The sequence below is a fragment of the Lagopus muta genome, chromosome 4 (genome assembly GCF_023343835.1).
Source record: "Lagopus muta isolate bLagMut1 chromosome 4, bLagMut1 primary, whole genome shotgun sequence".
In the NCBI taxonomy this organism is placed as follows: domain Eukaryota; kingdom Metazoa; phylum Chordata; class Aves; order Galliformes; family Phasianidae; genus Lagopus; species Lagopus muta.
Genome location: NC_064436.1, coordinates 14576391 through 14596699, shown reverse-complemented (window position 1 = coordinate 14596699; position 20309 = coordinate 14576391). Strand labels below are relative to the sequence as shown.

Genomic DNA, 20309 nt, shown 5'->3' with positions numbered 1-20309 from the left:
CTTTGCTGTTGCTGAGGTGTTTGCGCAGATGCCAGCCCTCTCAGCATGCAAGATTTCCAGAAGGCATCTTTTGGCCAGGAGAACCAGACTGATTTTTATTGGCTTACCAGCAATAAAAAAAGCGATCTATTTCTGGCTGTTTAGATAGTGACGTGGCTAAAACAAACGCCTTTGTTTTCAGCAGCTGCTAACAATACCTGCAGGGAGCTGTTCCCAAGGCAGTTATCTCTGGCACTGGCAGCAGTAGGATGTAAACAGCATGTATCAAGCTAATGGAAAACACTGACTGGCCAAATTTGAAAGGAGCTGCATTTAGCTGGGCCCCTCTTGCCAGGATTGCGTTCTCACAGCAGCAGCAAAGACGCCTTCTGGAGGACAGCTCTCCCTGGCACGTGGGGATGCAGTTTCAGCCAGGACGGGACAACTCAGGGTCAGTGGCCAGCCAGCATGTGCTGTGATTCACTCCCAACCCAGAGCTCACTTGTGCCTGGCTAGGTCAGAGCCAACGGGCAGTACTCTGCATCCCTCCGCACAGCCAGAGCCTAAGATGAGAGAGATACCAGTGGGTTATTTTGAATGACATAGTCCGGACTTGTACACTGTGGGAGGCGTGATGGGAACTCTGTCTCTCCCGATAATTTAATGAGCTGTTGTAACGAGGGATGCAGTGAGCCCCTCATTTGTATGCAGTTCCCACATGAGATGTGAATATTAAATTCCTCCAAGTATGAATCAGCATCTCTCCTCCTCCCACAGCTTGCTCCCCTATCTCGCAATCTGCAGCAGCTCCACAGCCCCAGATGCCCTCGTGTCCCCCCGGGCTCCCCGACTTCACCATCACCTTGAGAGCCATCAAAGGAGACAGACTCGCCTCTGATGATGATGACAAGCACCCGCTGCTCGGCACAACAAAGCCCGAAAAAAGCTCTCGTGTCTTTCTTCAAACCCGCCTGCAGCCCCACAGCCTGTTAGCGTTTGGGAAAATCTCATGACATGGGAAATTAAACCTACAGGGCACCGCTGCCTCTGACAGCCGGTAGTTTAAATAATGAATTGGTAATCATAAACCCTTTTGAAATCAAAATGAAGTTTAAAAAGGGAAAAACCAACTTTTGAGACACACCTTTTGATGGCGAAGGGCTTTCCCACGTAGATTCCATCAGCAGCTGTCACTCAGTGCTGGCAGACAGCAGGTGCGTGCTGCTCCGTGCGGGAGAGCCGCACTCACCCAACGAGAAAAGTCAGGGGCTGAACGAGTTTGCAAATAGCAGCAATTCCAGTCCAAAAACCATTCCCATAGCAGAGGGGAGGAAGTATTCCCTGAGGACAAGGAGGCTGGCTGCCTTTCTTTCCTTCTTTTTTTTTTTTTTTCTTATGCAAAAAAGCAGGAAAAAAAGTCACAGGAGAATGGGATGGAAGGTAAAACTTCAGAATTACAGTGCAGAAATCACCACCTGCTCCTGCAAAACAGGCTGTTCTTTATTTGCAAAGCCCTGGGAGCTGTAAACTGGGATTTCCCAATAAAGTGCACTAAGCTAAAAGGCATGAAGATAGTGACAGATCCAGACTTGTTACTGCCATGAACATTCGTCTTGGCCTCAGCACACAATGCATACACAAGGCGCTGCATCCACCACCTAATACCTTTCCTGTTCTCCCCAGGACCGTGCAGAAAGCCCTGCCTCGGGAACATTTAGAAACTAAAGATGAATCGCACATCTGAGTACAAAAACAAGCCTCCTATTTCAAATGCCAGAATTTCTGCTGCAAAGCCCTTTCTTGGAGATTTTCCCATAGGTACCTATAACTGGTCTCCAGTTGCTGGGGATCTCCAGGACCAAAGCCAAAAGTACAATAAGAAATAGAAAAATGAAGCCCATACCCAGTAAATGGGAACTTTATTAAACTACTGAGTTACTCCGAAATGTATAAATGTTCCATTAAATACATTCAGTTTTCTTTTACACAGATTTATAGAAATTTACATATACCAAAACATATTTAAATTAGTTTTCAAGCTTGCTACCAATAAAAGTTTGGTTGCTTTTTTCTTTTTTTTCTTAATAAAGGAGAAGAGTCAATTATCTGCTCTCGCAGATGTGCATACATACACACAGATACAAATAAGGAGAAGGGAGATGCTTTTCTTTCATGTAACCCACAAGGGAGGCAGCAAAAAGCTTATGCAGGGTTTCGAGCAAAAATTCACCCTTGCCAAAAAGTGGGCTATATAAATTCTCCCCCTGGGACAGACTCAAACAAGAGGCCCTATGTAATGCTTTGTGTTTGGGTACAATGTCTGCAGTAAGACATTGTGAAACACTAAGGGCCCCTTGCCAACTTCAAAAGACAAAGGTAGCTGTCCCTGATACTAGCCCTTGAGATGCACATGAGCAATTAAACGGCTTATTCTCACTGTGCTATACACTTCAAGCACTGAGGGATAGAGTGGAGAAGCAGATCTACCCTAAGCCAATGCCACTTGTCCTGAAGAGATTTCCTTTTTATTTTATTCTTGCTTTTATTATTAAATGAGGCTTCATTTGTGAACGAGTGGAAAGGCAACTCTTTAAATAGGATGCTCAGGAGAACAGTGATCAGCTTCCCCACCTACAAACATTTCCCTTAGGAATATGCATAGCATGCTGAACAAGTTCTCCCTCATTCTCCGTACCTTAGACTAGCAAGACATGAAAATTCGTATCCGCAGGAAAAAGGAGGTGTTTTTATTCATAAAAAGCTTATCAAATACTAGTTGAAGTCATCCTTTGGAGTATTTAAACATTAAAAACCGCATTTGAAGCAACCAAGGAAGTCTACAAAAACATTGTCATGCGTAAGATCCGTGTTTCATGCTAAATATTCATGTTGACAAGGAGAGGAGGGGGCAGGGAAACAGATGGCTCAATCAGAGCCATTGCAACATTCAAGTAATTTGGTAGTACATAAACCAGTGGAAACATGGAATAGTAAGAAAGTGCTCAGCACTACAACGCAGCCTTCAAGAGCTGAACTGCAAACATCCTTGATATGTATCATAAATATATGGCACTTCTGTATGACCAAACGCTGGCAAGTTTGCTTGTGACTGGAACAAGTCAGATGAGGAGTAGTCATCATCCCAGTGGTTACTAGTGGCCCTTCCAATGGGCACAGCCTCCAGCTGTGAAGCACCAGCCCTATCTACTTGTGCATGCAAGACAATTCCTGGAGAATAAGCCTCCTGGCCAGCAGAAAGTTTTCTCCAGACACACGTACACATTCATAAAACATGCTAAAAATTCTTCAGTTAGGTTAAAGACAGCCACAAACAGCAAATATCCCGTTTTACTATTTTTTGGCCAGCAGTTCCCAGCTTGTCCAATTGCCAGCAATGGACTTTGCAACAGGCAAAAAAGAGTTCCTGAATCCAAGGCAGTAGAAACAATGTAAAGCACAATCACCTACATTCATTTTCAGTACTGTTCCACAGGATTCTCTCTGACGTTGAATAAGAAATCAACCAACACAAATGCTTGAGCCCCAGGAAGAATTTCATGTACACAAAAACTGGCCTTTATCCACATTTTCTGTCACAAAGCATTTCATCCCATAGCTTAACTCCTTTAAACTTTTTGGCTTCTGGTGACCTTCCATATCACAAATGCTCAAAGACTTGCTGCTACACTCCTATTCCATCACAGTAGCTTCAAACACATTCAAATTCTTAACAGGGGATTTAGACCAGAACACAACCAGTTGCCCTTTTCCAGTGGTGTGCGTTACGTTGAAGAGCACGTGATGCCGCTTATCAGCAATGTTACTGCTTTAAGGAATTCCTCAACAGAGACATCCAGTGCAAGAGACATTCCAAGATTCAAAAAACCTCTCCTTACTTCAGTAACGGCTTCAGTATTTTACCTATTGTGGTCCGGTTTGCATCTTTCATTTTAAGAGAAGACTTTTCCAATGCCCCCTGCTCCTTTGGTGAAGCCTCTGCTTTTGTGCTGACAGTGTCTCCCTGGAGGATGCTTTTTCCAAACACTCTGGCACTATTTGCTCTCTTTAAAGTACTCCCTCCGTTCTCCTTTGGACTCAAATCATCAGAGGTTGCTGCTGGCTTCACTTTAGGCAGCCTCTGGGACACCGATCTGGTGATACTTGGAGGTTTGGATGAGGTGGAGAGATCCACTTTTGCACGCTTTGAAGAAGAAGCCACTGTATTCCTTGCAAAGCTGGGGACACTGGATGGTGTTTTGGGAGCACTGACAGGGCTAACTTTGGTGTCATCTACAGGGGCCTGGGGTTTTATGCTGGAGCGACACATCTTCGTCTCATCTGTCTTCGACTTTGCAGTACTCCTAATAGGTTTAGAGCCTGGCTTCTTGAGAGCAACTCTGTCTCTCTCAAAATGAGCACTGCTTGAGGTGACAGTCCCCCTCTGTAACCTTGGCTCTTCTACTGACATGCTGTGCCTGTAAGGACTTCTTGGCAGTGTGTCTGTAGTGCCTCGGACAGAGCTGCGACGAGACAGGCGGCTTTCCACTGTACTAGTCTCACGAAGCGCTGGCTTGGCTTCTGGCTTTTTCACACTGCTTGGTGCTTTGTTTGACCGAGAAATAGGCACCACTTTCCTCATACTTTCATTCTCAGAGGCATTCAAAGTTCTAACAGGTCTGGAAGAAGTTGTGTGGCTAGGGCGAGTGCCACTGGGTTTTGAGGAACTTGGAGATCTGTCTTTCAGAGAGTTTCTCTTTGGTCCTATAGGGTCTTTGTTTTTTACAGCTTTTTCTTTAGAAAGCGTGTGTTTGCTGTTGGCATCGTCCTTATCATTTGTGGAAGCATGAAGAGACAGATCCTTGGCAGAAGCTGAATTTAGGTTTGGGAAGAGTGTTCTAGGCCTGTACTGAGCACCATTCACAGAAGAGCGTGTTTTGCCAGCCTCACTTCTTACTTCATTGCCTGCTGATTTAAAATCATTCCCCTCTTCAGAGTCCAATGTCAAAGAACAGTCAGTAGTAGTATCTGACACATAGAACATTGGCCCATCTTCCCTACTTCCTGAAACACTTGTGTCCATCGATACAGGGCTGCTGCTGCCAGGCTCTGAAGTTTCACTCTTGCAACCCACTGCCTTGCCTGTATGGTTGTGGGCCTCTCTGGAGCTTCTGCAAGCTGGAGGCAGATCGTCATCAGCAGTGCTAAGGGAATGTAAGCTTAGATCATCTAGAGTCTCCACATCTGTTCCGCCGACATCCTCTAAATATATTAGAGGCATATCCTCTGCTGGCTTTGCTCCTTGAATATCAAACTTCCTTAATCCTTTAACAAGTTCGTGCTCCTCAACTGCAAGGGCCAGAGCATTTATATCAGCAGACTCCTCACAAGAGGCATTGGAAGCATGCATGTTGCAGTTGGTGCTTCGCTGTGGATAATGGGGATTGGTGGTTGAGCCACCAAAGTGATTGGACTGCGCTGGATGCAACTGCAGCAGGTCACTACTTTTCCCTTTGGTTTCGGACTGTTGGTTTAAGTGCAAGGTATTTAAATTGGGATCTCTAGTTTCTTTGGATTCAGTCCAGGCTACATTGGGTCTTACTTGTCGGGTGTTTGCACGGGGAAGGCTGTTAAATTTATTGGAATCCTCTTCTTTTGAAATTTCCAGGAAACTCTGCAGCTCTCTGTCTGCAGTAATTCCCAGAGAAAGTCGAGAGCGTTTGGAATTGGGGTTTCTGTATGAAGGGCTTTGAGGTCTCTGCTGCAAGAAGGGAAGAAACTCTTCGAGTCCTTTTTTGGCCAACATTTCCACATCATTTTCACTGCTGCTCCGCCCAAAGCTTCCAAGCTCTCCAGCAGCCCAGGATCGACGTTTCTCCTCCAGCTCCTTTCGCCTTTGCAGATGATGAAGTTCCTGGATCTCTCGTTCCCTGTTTTCCTGACAAGGAAATGCATAAATCCATGTTACAGAGGACAGCATTCTATGCACGAGAACAAGTTACACAGCTTTATCTTTCCTTTTACTTCCTCCTATCAAAGTTAGTTCCTACCGCTATCACTTTCTCTCCACCCCCAATACATACACACAAAAATTCACCATGGCAACCAGTCTGCAATCATTAACCATATGGACTGCAGTTCCCTGCATAACTAATGCTGGAGGCATATCAGTCCAATTAACATAAGAAAAAAATGCACAAGTCCCCACAGAGCCTGAAAATGTGATCTACCAAACCCAACTAGCTTTTATGTCCGAGCAAAGAATTGTTGTTGTATACAGAGACGTTCAAGTCCATGCTCAGTAGGTTTAGAGGGAGCAGTTTTATCTGTTGAGTAAACTTCCAGCTGAGCATTATATTCTTATTTTAAAACAAACTTGTCTGACAAGAATGCAGTCACGGCTTTCTCACATCCCCCCATATTACAACAACTGTTATTGAAGCAGCAAGCAGAGTTTCCAAGGGTTGCTGTTTATCCCCAACTTGAACATAACAGATTAGAAATTTTGTGGAAAGACATGACTTGCATACAAAAGCAAACGAAAAAGCTTGCACAATGTCTCACGATCATTACGTAGACATCAACTGATGCCACTTCAACCTCATTAGGGTTTTGGATCTCTTGTTTGCTGTTGGCTTCAAAAATTGACAGCTACAGCACAGAAGTTGCCCCAGGCACGCTAGAGATTTTGGCAGCTAGGCTGAGGGGCTGAGGTTTAGAAAGACATAGAAAGAGGCAGTTTGTGTTTGAAAGACAACATAGTAACACCTTTCTGCTATAATCATTAGCGGTGGTTTACTATGAACAACTACACTTCAATGGACACCTCTAGACTTCAGATTTAATTTAAGTTAAACTTGAGAAAATAACCTGGAAAGTTCAACAGAAATGAAGAACCTGGTTTTCTTCAGTCAGTACAGCTGCAGCAAAAGAAGAGGAAGGCCTAGTCTTCATAAAGATTCAAAAATTAGTTTTCCAGCATGTTAATTTTGTTCTCAGAAAGCCTACATGGCTGTTTAAAAAAAACTCCACACACCTATATTGATCTGAAACACTGTTTAGTTTGATTTTCCCATTGTTGTGACAACAGAAGAACTGAACAACTATAAATAGTTGCCTGAAAGCTTCCAGTAAACAAAAGTCTAATGCTGAAGCTCTTTTTGATGAATGGGTTAATGTATACCTCTTAACTGGGATTTGAGATGACACAGGGCTGTGAAAGATAAGATGTACTAGAGACCTCAGAAACTCAACAGCTAAGAAAGGACAAAGAAAAAACTTGCATTTCAGGAAAAATGTGGCAGGGAGCCTTCTTTCACAGGTATGGGATTACAGAATTAACTCTTGACTAACGCTAAAGCTTAATTTTGAATATCCTATTGTAAAGCCAAATAATATCTGCAACAATTTTTAACTATGTTCACATTCTACGTTAGACACAGAACAGCAGAATATGTTGTTCTCACCCAGAATATGTTCATGGAGGTTTTATTCAAATGATAAACCTATTTTAAACACTCATGAGCACGTTCTAAAATTGCAAAAACAAAGTGTTTTTAACACATGAGATACGCACAGTTGGCCATTGTGGTATAAACAACCACCTTTTTTGACTGCTGGCTCTGCTGTCCACATGTTACATTCATTTCTCAGAACTGTAGTTCATTAATGTTTTAGGTTAATCCTCACAAAATACTTAGCAAGAAAATCTTTTCAGTATTTGTAATTAAGAGAGTAATTCATCATTTCTGACTAGTTTCTACATAGTTAAGAAAAGCAATCCCCATCGGGCCTTGGAGTAACAGCTATCCATTGACCACCCGTATGCAATGCGTGATTATGAATTAAACCCTCAATTCCAAATGACTGAACACGTCCTTTGTAACATGCATGAAGTCACCTCTCACTAAGAAGTCTGCAAGCGTTACTACCATTTCGTTTAATATATTTGTATATTATTCACACGTATAACCACACTCTGGGTGGTAGAGGGCAAGCTAAAGGTACAACATGCATGTTAGCTGAACTTTCAGTCAGCTTGCTACTTACTAATCAGGAATGTTTTTCTCTCTTTCTGAACAAAAGATTTTATGAAAACTGCGGTCAACTGCAGATTACGTAAGGCAGAAAAACAAATCTGTGTATCCACCTAATTCATGCTAATTATAAAGTCCTAAAAATTATTTCTAACGATAGGTAGACTTTTCTAAACAAAAAATTGTAACCAATGCTGACACTTTTGTGAGTTTTCACCCACAAAAAGCATTTAAAAGACCAAAGTAGCCACTGCCATCACCATTTTGACAAATAGATCAAATACCACAAGATACAAAGCATCCCTTACACAGAAAACTATTAATTCATGCGAACCAGTATTTATTTCAAGAGAGTGAGAATCTCATTCTGGGCTCAACAGCCTTATGGCAAGCTTAACAGTGCTTACCTTAACAGCCTTGTTGAATCTTAAGCAGAAGTCCCTAAATATCTGGAAACATTCATCCAACTTCATAGTTTCTTTGTCCTCACAGAAAAAGTCAATGAGAGCATTTCCTTCCTTTTCTAATTCTCTTTTCTGGTGTTCTAGCTCCTTTAGATGTCTCACAGCAAACTGTAGAAAAGAATATACAATGGCAAACAGAAAAATTTAAGTAACAACAGTAGAGGTGTATATTAGGAGCTTACGTGTATATTAGGAGCTCGTGTTCCATCCTTGAAGTTGTTACAGATGCTTGAAAATTAAGACTTTGAGGAAGAACTTCTACTAATCAAAGGAAACTTCCTGTCATTTCAACAAAATGAGGAAAGAAGGGCAAGGAAAATGCATCAGTCAACATTCAAATTCTAGTGAATAGGATACAAACTGGGCAAGAGTTCAGAACTTTGAGCAGCAGAAATGCTTAAAGGAACAACCACTGCATTTTTTTGTCTCCCCAGTCTGCATCATCAGCCGTTCAGTGCCATCCTTGCACAATATCACATCTGAGAACATATCTGACTCAAAATAACCTGGTGGAGAAAGTTAATTTCCAGACAAATCAGTTTTCTGATACTAATTCACGACTCCCTGAAGATTTTTCATGCTGCAGCACTGGATTGTGAGAAGGCAGCTGGAAGCACGAGTGACCACTTAAGACAACTTGCTGCCAGGAAGTTACTTGGTAAATTATGCTGGTCGGGTAGGAACAAATCTGACTGGTTAGCATTTAGTGAAAAAAAAGAATGGATTGAAAATAAACTGGACAATTGACAAGAGCATACATAGAAAATAAGTTCCTCCCACATATTTCAGTAATTTATTCATGAGGATGAGATAATGAAAGCTGACTTTTAATCAGCTTGGTTATGACTTATAATTTGAAAACAAAAACCGGAAGTCTTTATGTAAGGTATGCATTTATAAAAAGATATTTCTTTTTCACAACATTTTTTTGGAATGTGGCCTAAACAAGGTTGTAGTGTTACATAAAACCAGCTATTAAATTAAAAACGAAAAAAAAAGCCAAACATGTCAGAACATAACATTAAAGAGTCTGGGTGCAATGGATTTAAGCCAATGATTCAGAGTAAATGAGGACAGCTATTTCAATCTTAACCCACCTCTTTCTTCATCACCTTCACATCTGAAAAAACTACACTATTAACTATACTTGCAAGTTGAGAATCAGGGTGGGTTAAGTTCCAGATCAATATCTGTCTTTCTCTTTTTTTTTTTTTTTTTTTTTTTTTAAATTGTAATAATTTTCTATAGCATGAAACAAAAACCATTTAATTGAAATGTAATGCATATTTCTCCGGGCATCACCACATATTTGGAAAATACCTACAACTTTGCTTCAAAGTTAAGCGCCATGTACATTAATATCTATGAAGTTATTGAGATACTGAAAAAGAAAAGCAGAATCTACCAAGCATTGATGGTATGGCTTAGAATAATACACCCTGTGCAACGGGTAAATTAATACAGAAAACAGGCTTTTTTAGCATTCAAGCTTCTAAGAACCCCTCTTCAATTAAATATTCTCAGTAAAAACTCACATGGTCCAGCTTAACATCACAGCTGCCCAAAATATCTGCAAGTTAAGAACAGAAGTAGAGACCAACCCAAATTGTCTTATATTTTAACTACTGATCTTTGTCAGGCTTTTAACACACTTGCCCAACAAGCCTTGGGCAACATACGCTCCATACCCCTCCCAGCAAAAAAACAATCCTTCCAACTGTCTTACTTCACAAACACCATGTAGTTGGAACACCTCTGTACCACTGATATGGTCGACATATTAAAACAATGCTTCTGTTTATTGACACGTCCACACAAATTACTTTGAGCTGAGGAATGCTCCTATATTCAGATGACAGTAAAACATCAACACGGGTATCCTACAAACCTGCAGAAAGCTTTCCATCTGATAAAAAAGTTTTGGGTCTCGTCGGATGCTGTCTTTAACAGATCTTGTCTTGAAAGAGAGTGAGTGGAGCTCTGCTTCTACATTATCAATGGATAACCTAAAAATGCATATACAGAGAATGCTTATTGAGGAGGAGGAGTTGCCCTTAGGTTAACCACAATATGCTTCAAAATTGATGCTCAACATGAAGTGCAACCTGGCTATCAAACAAGACCTACCTGTTCAGAATATCTTTCTAAAGTATAAATCGAAAATTAGGAGAGAGATAAGCACATTTCTTCTTATTTGCAACTTAAAAAGATTCCCATGGGGTGTGGTTTCACAATTAATTCCAGCCAGTCCTACCCAGCTATACTGCCTGAAAGGGCAATGCCACTCTGCCAAGTGTTCTTTTTTCTCTCCCTGGGCACTCACTCATTTTCTAGATGGCGGTCGTATCATACTGAGCACAGAAGATTAATCCGATAAAAGCATAAATACATTTCCTTCTAGATGGGTCATTTCCTTAGTCCATCTGACTATATGACCATTCCAGTGCCAAAGCTAGTGCAACAAGGAGTCACACTGCCAACCGGGGCTCCCATTTTGGCAACGGCATTTGGCATCACGAAATTGCACATTACTTTCTTCTAAGTTGCCACTTAGAAGACAGACTAAGAAGACATGGGCAACACAGCCCATGGTCTCAGCCCGGTAGTTGTAATATTTCATCTTTCTACCACATACCAGCAGTGGAGCTGCTTCTGTTTTTGGGCACAGGTAACTCAACAAATCTAAGGCCACAGGAAAGAGCTCTCATCCGATGTAATCTGAGTTGTATCCTGGGAGACTTGTTTTCCATATGATGAGAACTCAAACCCAAATCTCTCAGTCATTTTGAGGATCAACACTTCTAAACCTATGGCATTTCTTTCACAGGAGAATTGAGCTTTGTCTATCAGCTGATGCATTACTGTTTCCAGAATGGTAAAAAAAAAAAAAAAAATAACAACTGCACATGCGTTCCTAACTACTTTCAATCAACAGCACTTAAAACAGTGAAGCTGAAAATACGCAGCCGACCAACTGAAGCGCACATGGTGAGAGCATGGTGACAGCACGCATAAATAAATAGAATGCCGGAGTATTTTTCTGCGTACTTCAGGTAAGCACTCTGTGCTGGGAAAAATCTTACGTGTTTTTGCAAATGAGAAAAGGTGTAGACAATTCTGCTTTAGAAGGAGGATAAAGGACTACAGGGTTGAAAGGCAAGATAAAAAAAAAAAGACGTACATAATGGTGGTTGTTTTAACACGGTCTGATTGGAAGGATTTACGAGCAATTTATGCACGACAGCTGTCTCTCTAATAAAGAAAGATCTTCCTCACACCCAATTGTAAGACATGCATTTCGTTTTGTTTAATTTTCCTGTAGAATGCATCCCCCGAAAAGATTTCATCATGAGTTACAACAGAACATTTTCAACATTAACAAATGGGATCAAAGAACAAAATGGCTAGAAAAGTACCACCAATTTTCAGATCCTGTCTACTCCCCTGAAGTTTTCCAGGGGGCTTGAATACTGAGGGAAGCTACATTCCTCAGCAAGCAATAGGGCAGACTGCCAAGAAGGTGTGTGGGTTGGATGGCAGAGAGCCACACAGGTGGTCCATCAAAAATTTTCTGATTAACTGCATGGCCACTCCTTTCCTCAGAAGATTTCAGAGTTCTTTGCAGACATGACTTAATTTTTCATCAGATGTGAGAGATTGGAGCAATTTTACAGTTCAGACAACAATGTAAATAGAGTGCCCAAAGGTCAAGGAGTAAGGAAGTAGCGAACTGGGAACAGAACTCCAGGATCACTAGCTTCCAGTTTTGTGCTTTAGATCACAACATCTCACAAAAGCAAGTACAGTTATCTAGGTATGAATTAGATTGACATTATGCAGCTAAAGACAATGATGTGAACTTGCAGAGCCCCCAAACCTTTCAGATTTTCCACCCAAGACCGAAACAGAGAAGCAAACCAAATATAAAATATCTAAAAGAAGCCAAGGCCAGCACCTATATCAGAAACCAGACTTGTAAGAATGCTGTAGACTGCTCAGAGACAGATGAAAGTTGTTTTAAGGGGAAAAAAAAAAAAAAAAAAAAAGCAAAGCATAATTCTGATCTCTTAAAAGCAGCATATATGCACACGTTATTTGACAGAGACAAAACTGCAAAACACCTACGGAGATCACGTCAGAAAAAAACCTTATACCCGAAGGCACATTGCAGGCATACTTCTGCTAGCAAATGGAAATGAAGCCCTCAAAGCTACAGTAAACATTTGTAAAGATCTCAGGTTTTGTGCCAAGACTTTTTTGAATAAACCTAATTGCTGCACGAATCAGAGTTCCAAGTCACAGTTTAACCATAAGTTTTCAGGTTTCTTTTGACTTACCTGGCAGCCTCATGAACATCCCTAATTTTCTCTGAAAAGTTGAGGAGAGCAGCATCTTTCTTCTGGGCTTCCTGAAACAAACAGAACAAAGCCAAAACATACACAAGCTATTAACATTCCATTGCCACAAAGAAACACCTAGAAGTCCAGCAGTTCTAAAGCCTCTGGGGGCGTACTTAAAGGTTTCTCTCCGTGCTCTTTCTTCCAGCTCAATCCTAAAACAATTCAGCAGAAAATACTTCTTTAAAGAAAGACGAGGATCAGAACTAGAAACAAACAATTCCATTTTGCAATGCACAGCAATAGCAGCTTCTACCACTGAACACAAAAGACACCTATACTGATAGGGAATGCTAGAGAAAGGACAATTTACTGATGGCCATTGTTTGAGAAGATACAAACATCAGTTAATGCTCCATTGTTACCCAACTAGTAATCTCTTAAATCAGTTTGTATACAGTTAAGCCAAGTCACATATGGAAACATTTAAATTTTAAAATCAGCAAGTTTAAAAATAAGAAAAAATAGCTGAAAACAAATTTTAAAAAAGGTCACAGCAGCTTTAAAAGTACTTGTTAGTCATCAAGGGTGGAAAAAAACAACAAACAACAACAAGGAAATATGCTGCTGAAATGATTCAGCAAGAAGAATAAGAAGCCACATTTACAGTATAAAAATTCAGGACAGTAAGAGAACTACCACGGTGATGAAGTTAGACAAAGGTAAGATTCTACATGAGATTAACAACTCAAGTTTGCTAAGGATTTCCCATGGATAGGATGGCCAGACATAGGGAAAACAGTGAATTTTGTGGTTGAAAAGCAAACATTTAAATCCAAATCGTAAGCCACTTTATGGAGACACATGGCTCCTTGTGTTCCTGATTATCTATGGCTCCAGATTTGTATCAGTTACTTATACCAACAAAATAATTTTCATATATACCAGCGCAACAAAATGCAGCAGACTCATCCCAGGTTTGTTGGCTTTTGTATCCGCCAGCTTGAGGAGTGATGACAGCTTAAATCCAACAGCATTGCCAGCATACCCTCCCTAAAAAGAAATGAGCAAACAGTAGCGGTGTGTGAAATAAATGGACTGCAACACTAACAAGGAAGTCTGGTCAATCAGCCGTCCACATTCTGGATGTCACTTACCGCGTTCATAATATTCCCAGCCTGAAGGACCAAGTGCAGTATGGAATGCAGCTCCTCACAAGTCATTAGCTCTGTAAGGAATAGAAAATTGCTGTCTAACAATTGTTTGTTTAGAAATACGTGCAGAGTTGCCAAACTCTTCAAGCTTTCAAAGATGAGGATTTTTATTTTAACAGGATACTACAGTGAACTGAAAATTGGGAAAAAAAATATACTCTACAATTCAGAGTCTCAGTCACAGCTGGCAAACCTCATATACATGTTCAGACTTCAGCTCTGCAAGTGTAGTATTTCCAAGGCAACCCATGGCAGCTCACAAAACATTTGGGGTCTAATCCTGCAATGCGCAAAGTATCTTATGCAAGTACCCTTACCTCCTACTAAAATTAGTGCAAGGCAAATGTTCTGCACCTCGCAGGGTCTGTTTGCCATCTGTCAGGATTGGGCTAGGAACCATTATTCCTTTTAGGAAACTCAGCCATCAGGTGTCAAAAGACGCCAGGCAATGTTTAAGTTTTCAAGACGTACCACCCCACTGCCACTATGAATCACCACTTTATTTCTATATGATAACCAACTTGGAGTGACATTTATTTCACTTTAGTGGCATCAAAGATGATTCAGCACAAAGTTCTATTCAGTGTGAAGCAAAGCCAAATGGAATAAAACTGGCACTTAAAGGTTCTTCATCAGAAGCCTGCTCTGCACACATGCCCTTTTTGCAAAATGCACAGTACTGCTCTATCTGAATTCATACAATTCTTCATCTGCACATAGGAACACCTGCTGAGGGCAGCACCTTAGAAATAAGATACAGAAATCCAAAACTGTTGAGAGTTAACAAATGAGCATTACACAAATGGCACAGTAAACTAAGTACCTGCAAATTTGTAAGTCACTGTATAGCAAGAAAATTAATGTAAGCTGTTTTTAATGTAATAAATATGCTTTACACTGATTTACATAATAGAACATAGAATCCTCTTGATTACAGTTTAAACATTTTAAAGAAGTATTTTACCACAAAGTTCACATTTTACAACTCCTTTACCCCACATTTAACTGCTTAACATAGTACACTATCATTTTGGAGGCAGACAGCCCTTGTACCTTTGGATTTCAGTATTAGCAAGCTAAAAACATGTAACTAATTACACAGTCTTTGATCTAACAACATAGAGGTGAGAGAGCAAGGGAGAAGAAAGAGGACAGAATACAAAAGGGAACACCAAATTTCATAAGGTAAATAAGAGAAAGCAATATCTAAAGACTCTGCATAGTGAGAACCTGCTCAGTGTCATTATGGGATGCATCCATTTGCAGGCTAGATGAGAATCCACCAAGCTATTTAGACCATTTTAACCCTGAGTGATTATCAGAGTTAGAATTTAAGTAAATGTTCTCTCAGCTTAATTACAAGGAAAGAAACCTGGTAGATAGGAATAGAAAAGTAGACAGAATTCCTAAACAACTTCAGGCTATCAACAAACCCTGAAGTGCAAAGACCAAATGGAAAAGTGCACACGAGTTCGAGTGGACTCAAAACAGGGAAGCTCAGTCTGATTTGCATGACTGGCCTGATGAAGGAGTTGGAGACCAAAGTGTCTCGTCTGGAGGGAATGAATTCATCAGTTCCCAAATGTCCTGGGTGAAGGACATGAAGGACAATAGGGTGCGGCTGCTTTAATGCACAACATATTCCATCACATGTGTCTGTTGCTCAAAACAAAGTACAACAATTTCAATGAGCTCCCAATAAAAGGTCAAACTCAAACCTCAGCTTAAGGTAAGGGATGCTTTCCTGAGACAGGAGGACCAGTCCAATCCTCGCTGTTGGGAAGAACACAAAAATTTTTTCCCCTTTTCCATCACTAGAAATGACTACCCTAAGCACTAGTGCTCATAGTTGAATTATTTTTACTACTGTGCCTTTCTGCCCTACTAGAAGTAGTTTAGATAATATCACTGAATTTACCAGCAGGAAGCAGGACTTTCTTACTGAGGAAAAAGACAAATAGGTAACTCACGGTGTCTGAAAAGGTTAGTATTAATAATAAACAAAATTAAGAAATGAGTAATTATCATGCAGAGTACAAGACACCAGATTAATTTAGGAATAACCAGTTGGAACATTTCAAAGCTTGTGAAATGCAGAGAATATAAATTCAACAAACACAGTTTTTAGCTCATCAATACTGCAATCTCAAAAGGCAACTGCATATAGAGAAATTTCAAAACTATACAGTGATTTTCACTGTACATCTCTGAATGTGAGCAAAGAAGAGTAACAACTGGAGTCAGCCACAGTGTCAGTGATGCATGAATGAGCAAACTGCAGTCAAAAGACAATGGCTTGCCCTACTTTAGTCATGGACACTTTGGGTTCTGTTGGTACGAGATACACTGTTAGTATCTTTGGTCACTAACTAGTGAGTCCAAGGTCTCCAGACTTTTTATTTTGGAAGCAAAGATTCACCAGGCACACCCTGATGGCGTTTGTCAGAGGGGAGTTAGCTTCTTTTTAATTGCCAAGGTACCTGAAATTCAAGCTCTCGTCTTCATAATGCAGACTAATTAACATGCTAACAAAAACAAGAGTATTATACGTGTCCCAACATGCTTAATTACCTTTTGTTGCCTGTCTTATAATTTTCATGTCATCCTGTAGAGAAGCACAGGAGGGTGAGAACTCCCTCTCTAACACCATGGCTTCAATCCTAAGAGCATAGCTGGAGTACACAAACAAAGAGGTTTAGAACTGACAGCCAAAAGAGAATACATAATGAACAAAATAAACCTAGCATCTCCTTACTTTGGCACCTGGATTAGTAAATACATGAAGGAATCAGCTTGAGACAGTTTTGATACATCTCCATCAAAGGCTTTTAATTTCTTCACCTGGAAAAGAAAAAAGAAACACTAGCAAAAAGTCTTATGGAAGATCAAGATTAACTTGATTCTGGAAGGAAACACCCAGAAAAACAGTAAATTTAGCAAGAGTTGAGAGAGTGTGCTCAATGATTTCATTGCCCAAAGTCCTGTAATTTGCACACATGGTAATCAGAAAAAAAATAAAACCAGTAACATCACTCTCCTCCTAAATACCTAGCTAAATAATCTGATGGAATAAACCTGGTGCCATCACTCTGTCATTCATCCACATCCCCAGCTATTCCTTCATACTCATATTCACTCAGTGTAAAAAATAGTGATTGGCCTCTTCACTACATTTAGAACACCCTGTTTGCCAATGTCCCCAAGAAATTTGTCTCTTTTCTGTCTCACTGGTCCATTTGCCATTCTCTAGCTGAATTTTTGTTCTGTCAGAAAACAGCTGCTTAAGTGATGATCTGAAAAATGATTCTCAACTCTCCAACAACTTATGATGTACACTTGGGCATAACCTAAATTATTGGGTGTATTCTAAAGCAAACCGTGTTCAGCATTTTCAGCAAAGGACAGACTAAGTCTCTTTGATACAGTGCAGCTGTCTCCCAGATACCTGATTAAACCATCTCGTATAAAACTCCCTTAAAGGGTAAAACTTCATGCTCTTGAGTTTTTTGGGTTTGGTTTTTTTTTCTTTTCATTCCCACGAAATAATTTAACAACAAATGCAAGGATGCATTTTGAAGTTCTTTGTGGTCAGTGCTTTGAGAAGAACATTTACATGTTAAGGAAATATCAGTGCATTCATTTTGTCAATCTTCCCTCCCAGCTCCACGAAAATCCATATATTTGCATGATCTACAAGCCACTCATCTGCCCACGTACTTAGTATTTGTTTATACTGAAGAAATAGAATATATATGCACATATATTTAAGTATAACTGGAATTTCTTCCACATTTCCCAACACAGCAATCACATCCAAAAGCAGAGCTCACTCACAGTTATGCCATTTCTTCATCTAACCAACTTCACATCCACTGTCAGTTACACATTTCCACTGATCTACACATTAGCTCACCATTCTTCCCCTTTACAGTGTTACACCTAAGGCCCACCCAGATGGGCTACAGTTTGAGGAAGCACATTCAGGTACAGCATATTCAGGAACACTACATCAGGACATCAATAGTTTCCAAGCTGCTCAAATTTAGCCAGATACCAATGAGTTCTTTTAAACATCAGGTTCCAAATTAATCACTTATTTTTCTGTTTTCACGGTGTTAAAAATTCAAAATAAATAAGTTATATATTAACTTTATAACTTTATATATATAAGTTGCATATATAAATAAAATGGAGGAGAACATGCTATACTAAATCAGAAATTTAAGATGAGTTCTGGAATAACAGAATAAAAGGATTTTTAAATCACTTTGTCCTGCTTCACTTATATTCTTTTTCCATACCATACAAATAATAGAATTTTTGAGAGCGTATTAGTAAAGAGAAGACAAACATTGGAAATTGGATCTGGAATAATAAAACTTCTTTTTCATACTTTAAAACAAATTAAGAAAAGGAACCCACTAGTAAGAGAAAAGGAGAATTCTAATCAAAAGAGCTATTTTTATTCAGGCTATCTAACTTGATTTCCTTACCTGCCATTTAACTCAAGATACTCAGACAAAAGCTCCTTCTAAAGATAAACTGCATGCCATTTATTTGAGGCCTGAGAAAAGCCCTAATTAACAGAGGCACTCAAGAAGCCTGACAACGAAAAACAGGAAAGACTAGACCTGACATCCTTGATATTTCTAAGGTGTTAAAATACGCAAGAAACAAGACAAACACTTTTTCCCTCCATTATGAAGTGGTGGAGGAGAAATAGTAGATATCTTGAACTTTGCACGGGAGGTTCTTTAACCTTCCCGAAAAACAATGGTCTACCTGTTAAACAACAAAACCTGCAAGTTATCTAACTTCAATTGAAGACGTTGCAAAAACAAAAGTTTGCCTTAAGATGACACATGCATTTAGGTTTTAAGAGGAAAAGAGAAAAGAAGTACAACACCACCCGCAAATCACCAAGATCAAGATCAGGTAACCACAGTCATTTATAGAAAGGTATAATTTTAAGATTTAAATGCACAAGAAGTAAAAAAAAAAAAAAAAAAAAAAAAAAAAAAAGTCCTGAGATATTCACATAAATATTAACTTACTCATGCTGCCTGTAATACATTTACATTTTGACAGTACTTTCTTTTGACAGTAAGTAGCCACCAATGTTATCTACGTCAAATGTTAATGGTGTGGTGCAGCGTGAACTTTGTTTCCTGAGATTTGAACGTTGAAGCGTTTTATGGACACTGGATGAAATTCACTTTCTATCAACCCATAGTAGGAAAAATGACTGGAGAGATACGAATGAATCCACCCAGAGGAATTTGCTGATACAAGCGAAATGAAAGACATTAACTCAGATGCTTTCTGATCGGAATAAAAATAAAATAAAATAAATAATAACAATAAAAAAGGCAGATGAGTGAGGTGATTTCTTGCATTTAAATCGTCTGGATGTGAGACTGAATCCTATGTTAACTCCATCTTAAAACTCTAAAAACTTAGGGGAATGGTTAAGGTCAGGTAGATAAACTTATTCAGAATCACTAAGGTTGGAAAAGATCACTAAGTTCACTTAGTCCAGCCACCAACCCATCCCCACCATACCCATTAACCATGTCCCTCAGTGCCACATCCACATGGTTTGAACACCTCTGGGTGACTTCCCCACCTGCCCAGGCAGCCTGTGCCAGTGTCTCACTGCTCTGAGAAGAAATGTTTTCTAATATCCAACCTGAACCTTCCCTGGTACACAACTGAAGGCCATTTCTTCTCATTCTATCATTTGCGTGCATTTCCTCCCTAGTATAGATTTCACAATCAAAAAAGATCAGTTCTTCCACCTCTTCCATCAGGAAGCAGAAAATAAACAGTTACTTGATTTAACTGACACTACCTAAAACTAAACAAACAACTTCTTGAACCCCAAAGCTAATAATGACTCAAAAGGGCTTTGGATAGCTGCCCTTCATCTTCCAAGGGAGGCTGCACAGAAGCCCACGGGGGCTGCCTCTTCTCTCTGCAGACATGTTGTCTAGTTCTTCTTAAAGAGAACCAAGATTGCCCAATGGCTCCCACAAGTGGGATACCAACCACGACTAGGAAGTGCTAAGAAACTATGGGTATTGACAACAATGTTGTCATTAATCATGTTAAAAGATAAAACAGGTTTATAATTAGTGCAAGAACACAAAAGAGCTTAAAAAAAATGTGGTTTATTTTAAAGTTACAATGAATAACTCATACTTTTCTAGCCTTGACCTCCTCTCACCAAGCATAACAAAATCTTTTCCACAACAGTAGCAACCACGTAACAAGATGCAGCGG

The 20309-nt window shown here is 39.9% G+C and overlaps 1 protein-coding gene across 3 annotated transcripts in view; it reads right to left on the bottom strand.

The window, feature by feature from the left end:
* Positions 1 to 1897: 1897 nt before the first annotated feature.
* FHDC1 (FH2 domain containing 1) overlaps positions 1898 to 20309 on the bottom strand; it is a 32970-nt gene continuing 14558 nt past the window's right edge. For all 3 annotated transcript variants that reach the window (XM_048942865.1, XM_048942866.1, XM_048942867.1), the window contains exons 5-12: positions 16783 to 16868; positions 16599 to 16699; positions 13971 to 14041; positions 13759 to 13866; positions 12814 to 12884; positions 10365 to 10482; positions 8420 to 8584; positions 1898 to 5914 (exon numbers count right to left, since the gene is read on the bottom strand). In XM_048942865.1, coding sequence (XP_048798822.1) covers positions 3872 to 5914; positions 8420 to 8584; positions 10365 to 10482; positions 12814 to 12884; positions 13759 to 13866; positions 13971 to 14041; positions 16599 to 16699; positions 16783 to 16868 — 2763 coding nt within the window. In that variant the 3' untranslated portion in view covers positions 1898 to 3871. The remainder of the gene's footprint in view (positions 5915 to 8419; positions 8585 to 10364; positions 10483 to 12813; positions 12885 to 13758; positions 13867 to 13970; positions 14042 to 16598; positions 16700 to 16782; positions 16869 to 20309) is intronic.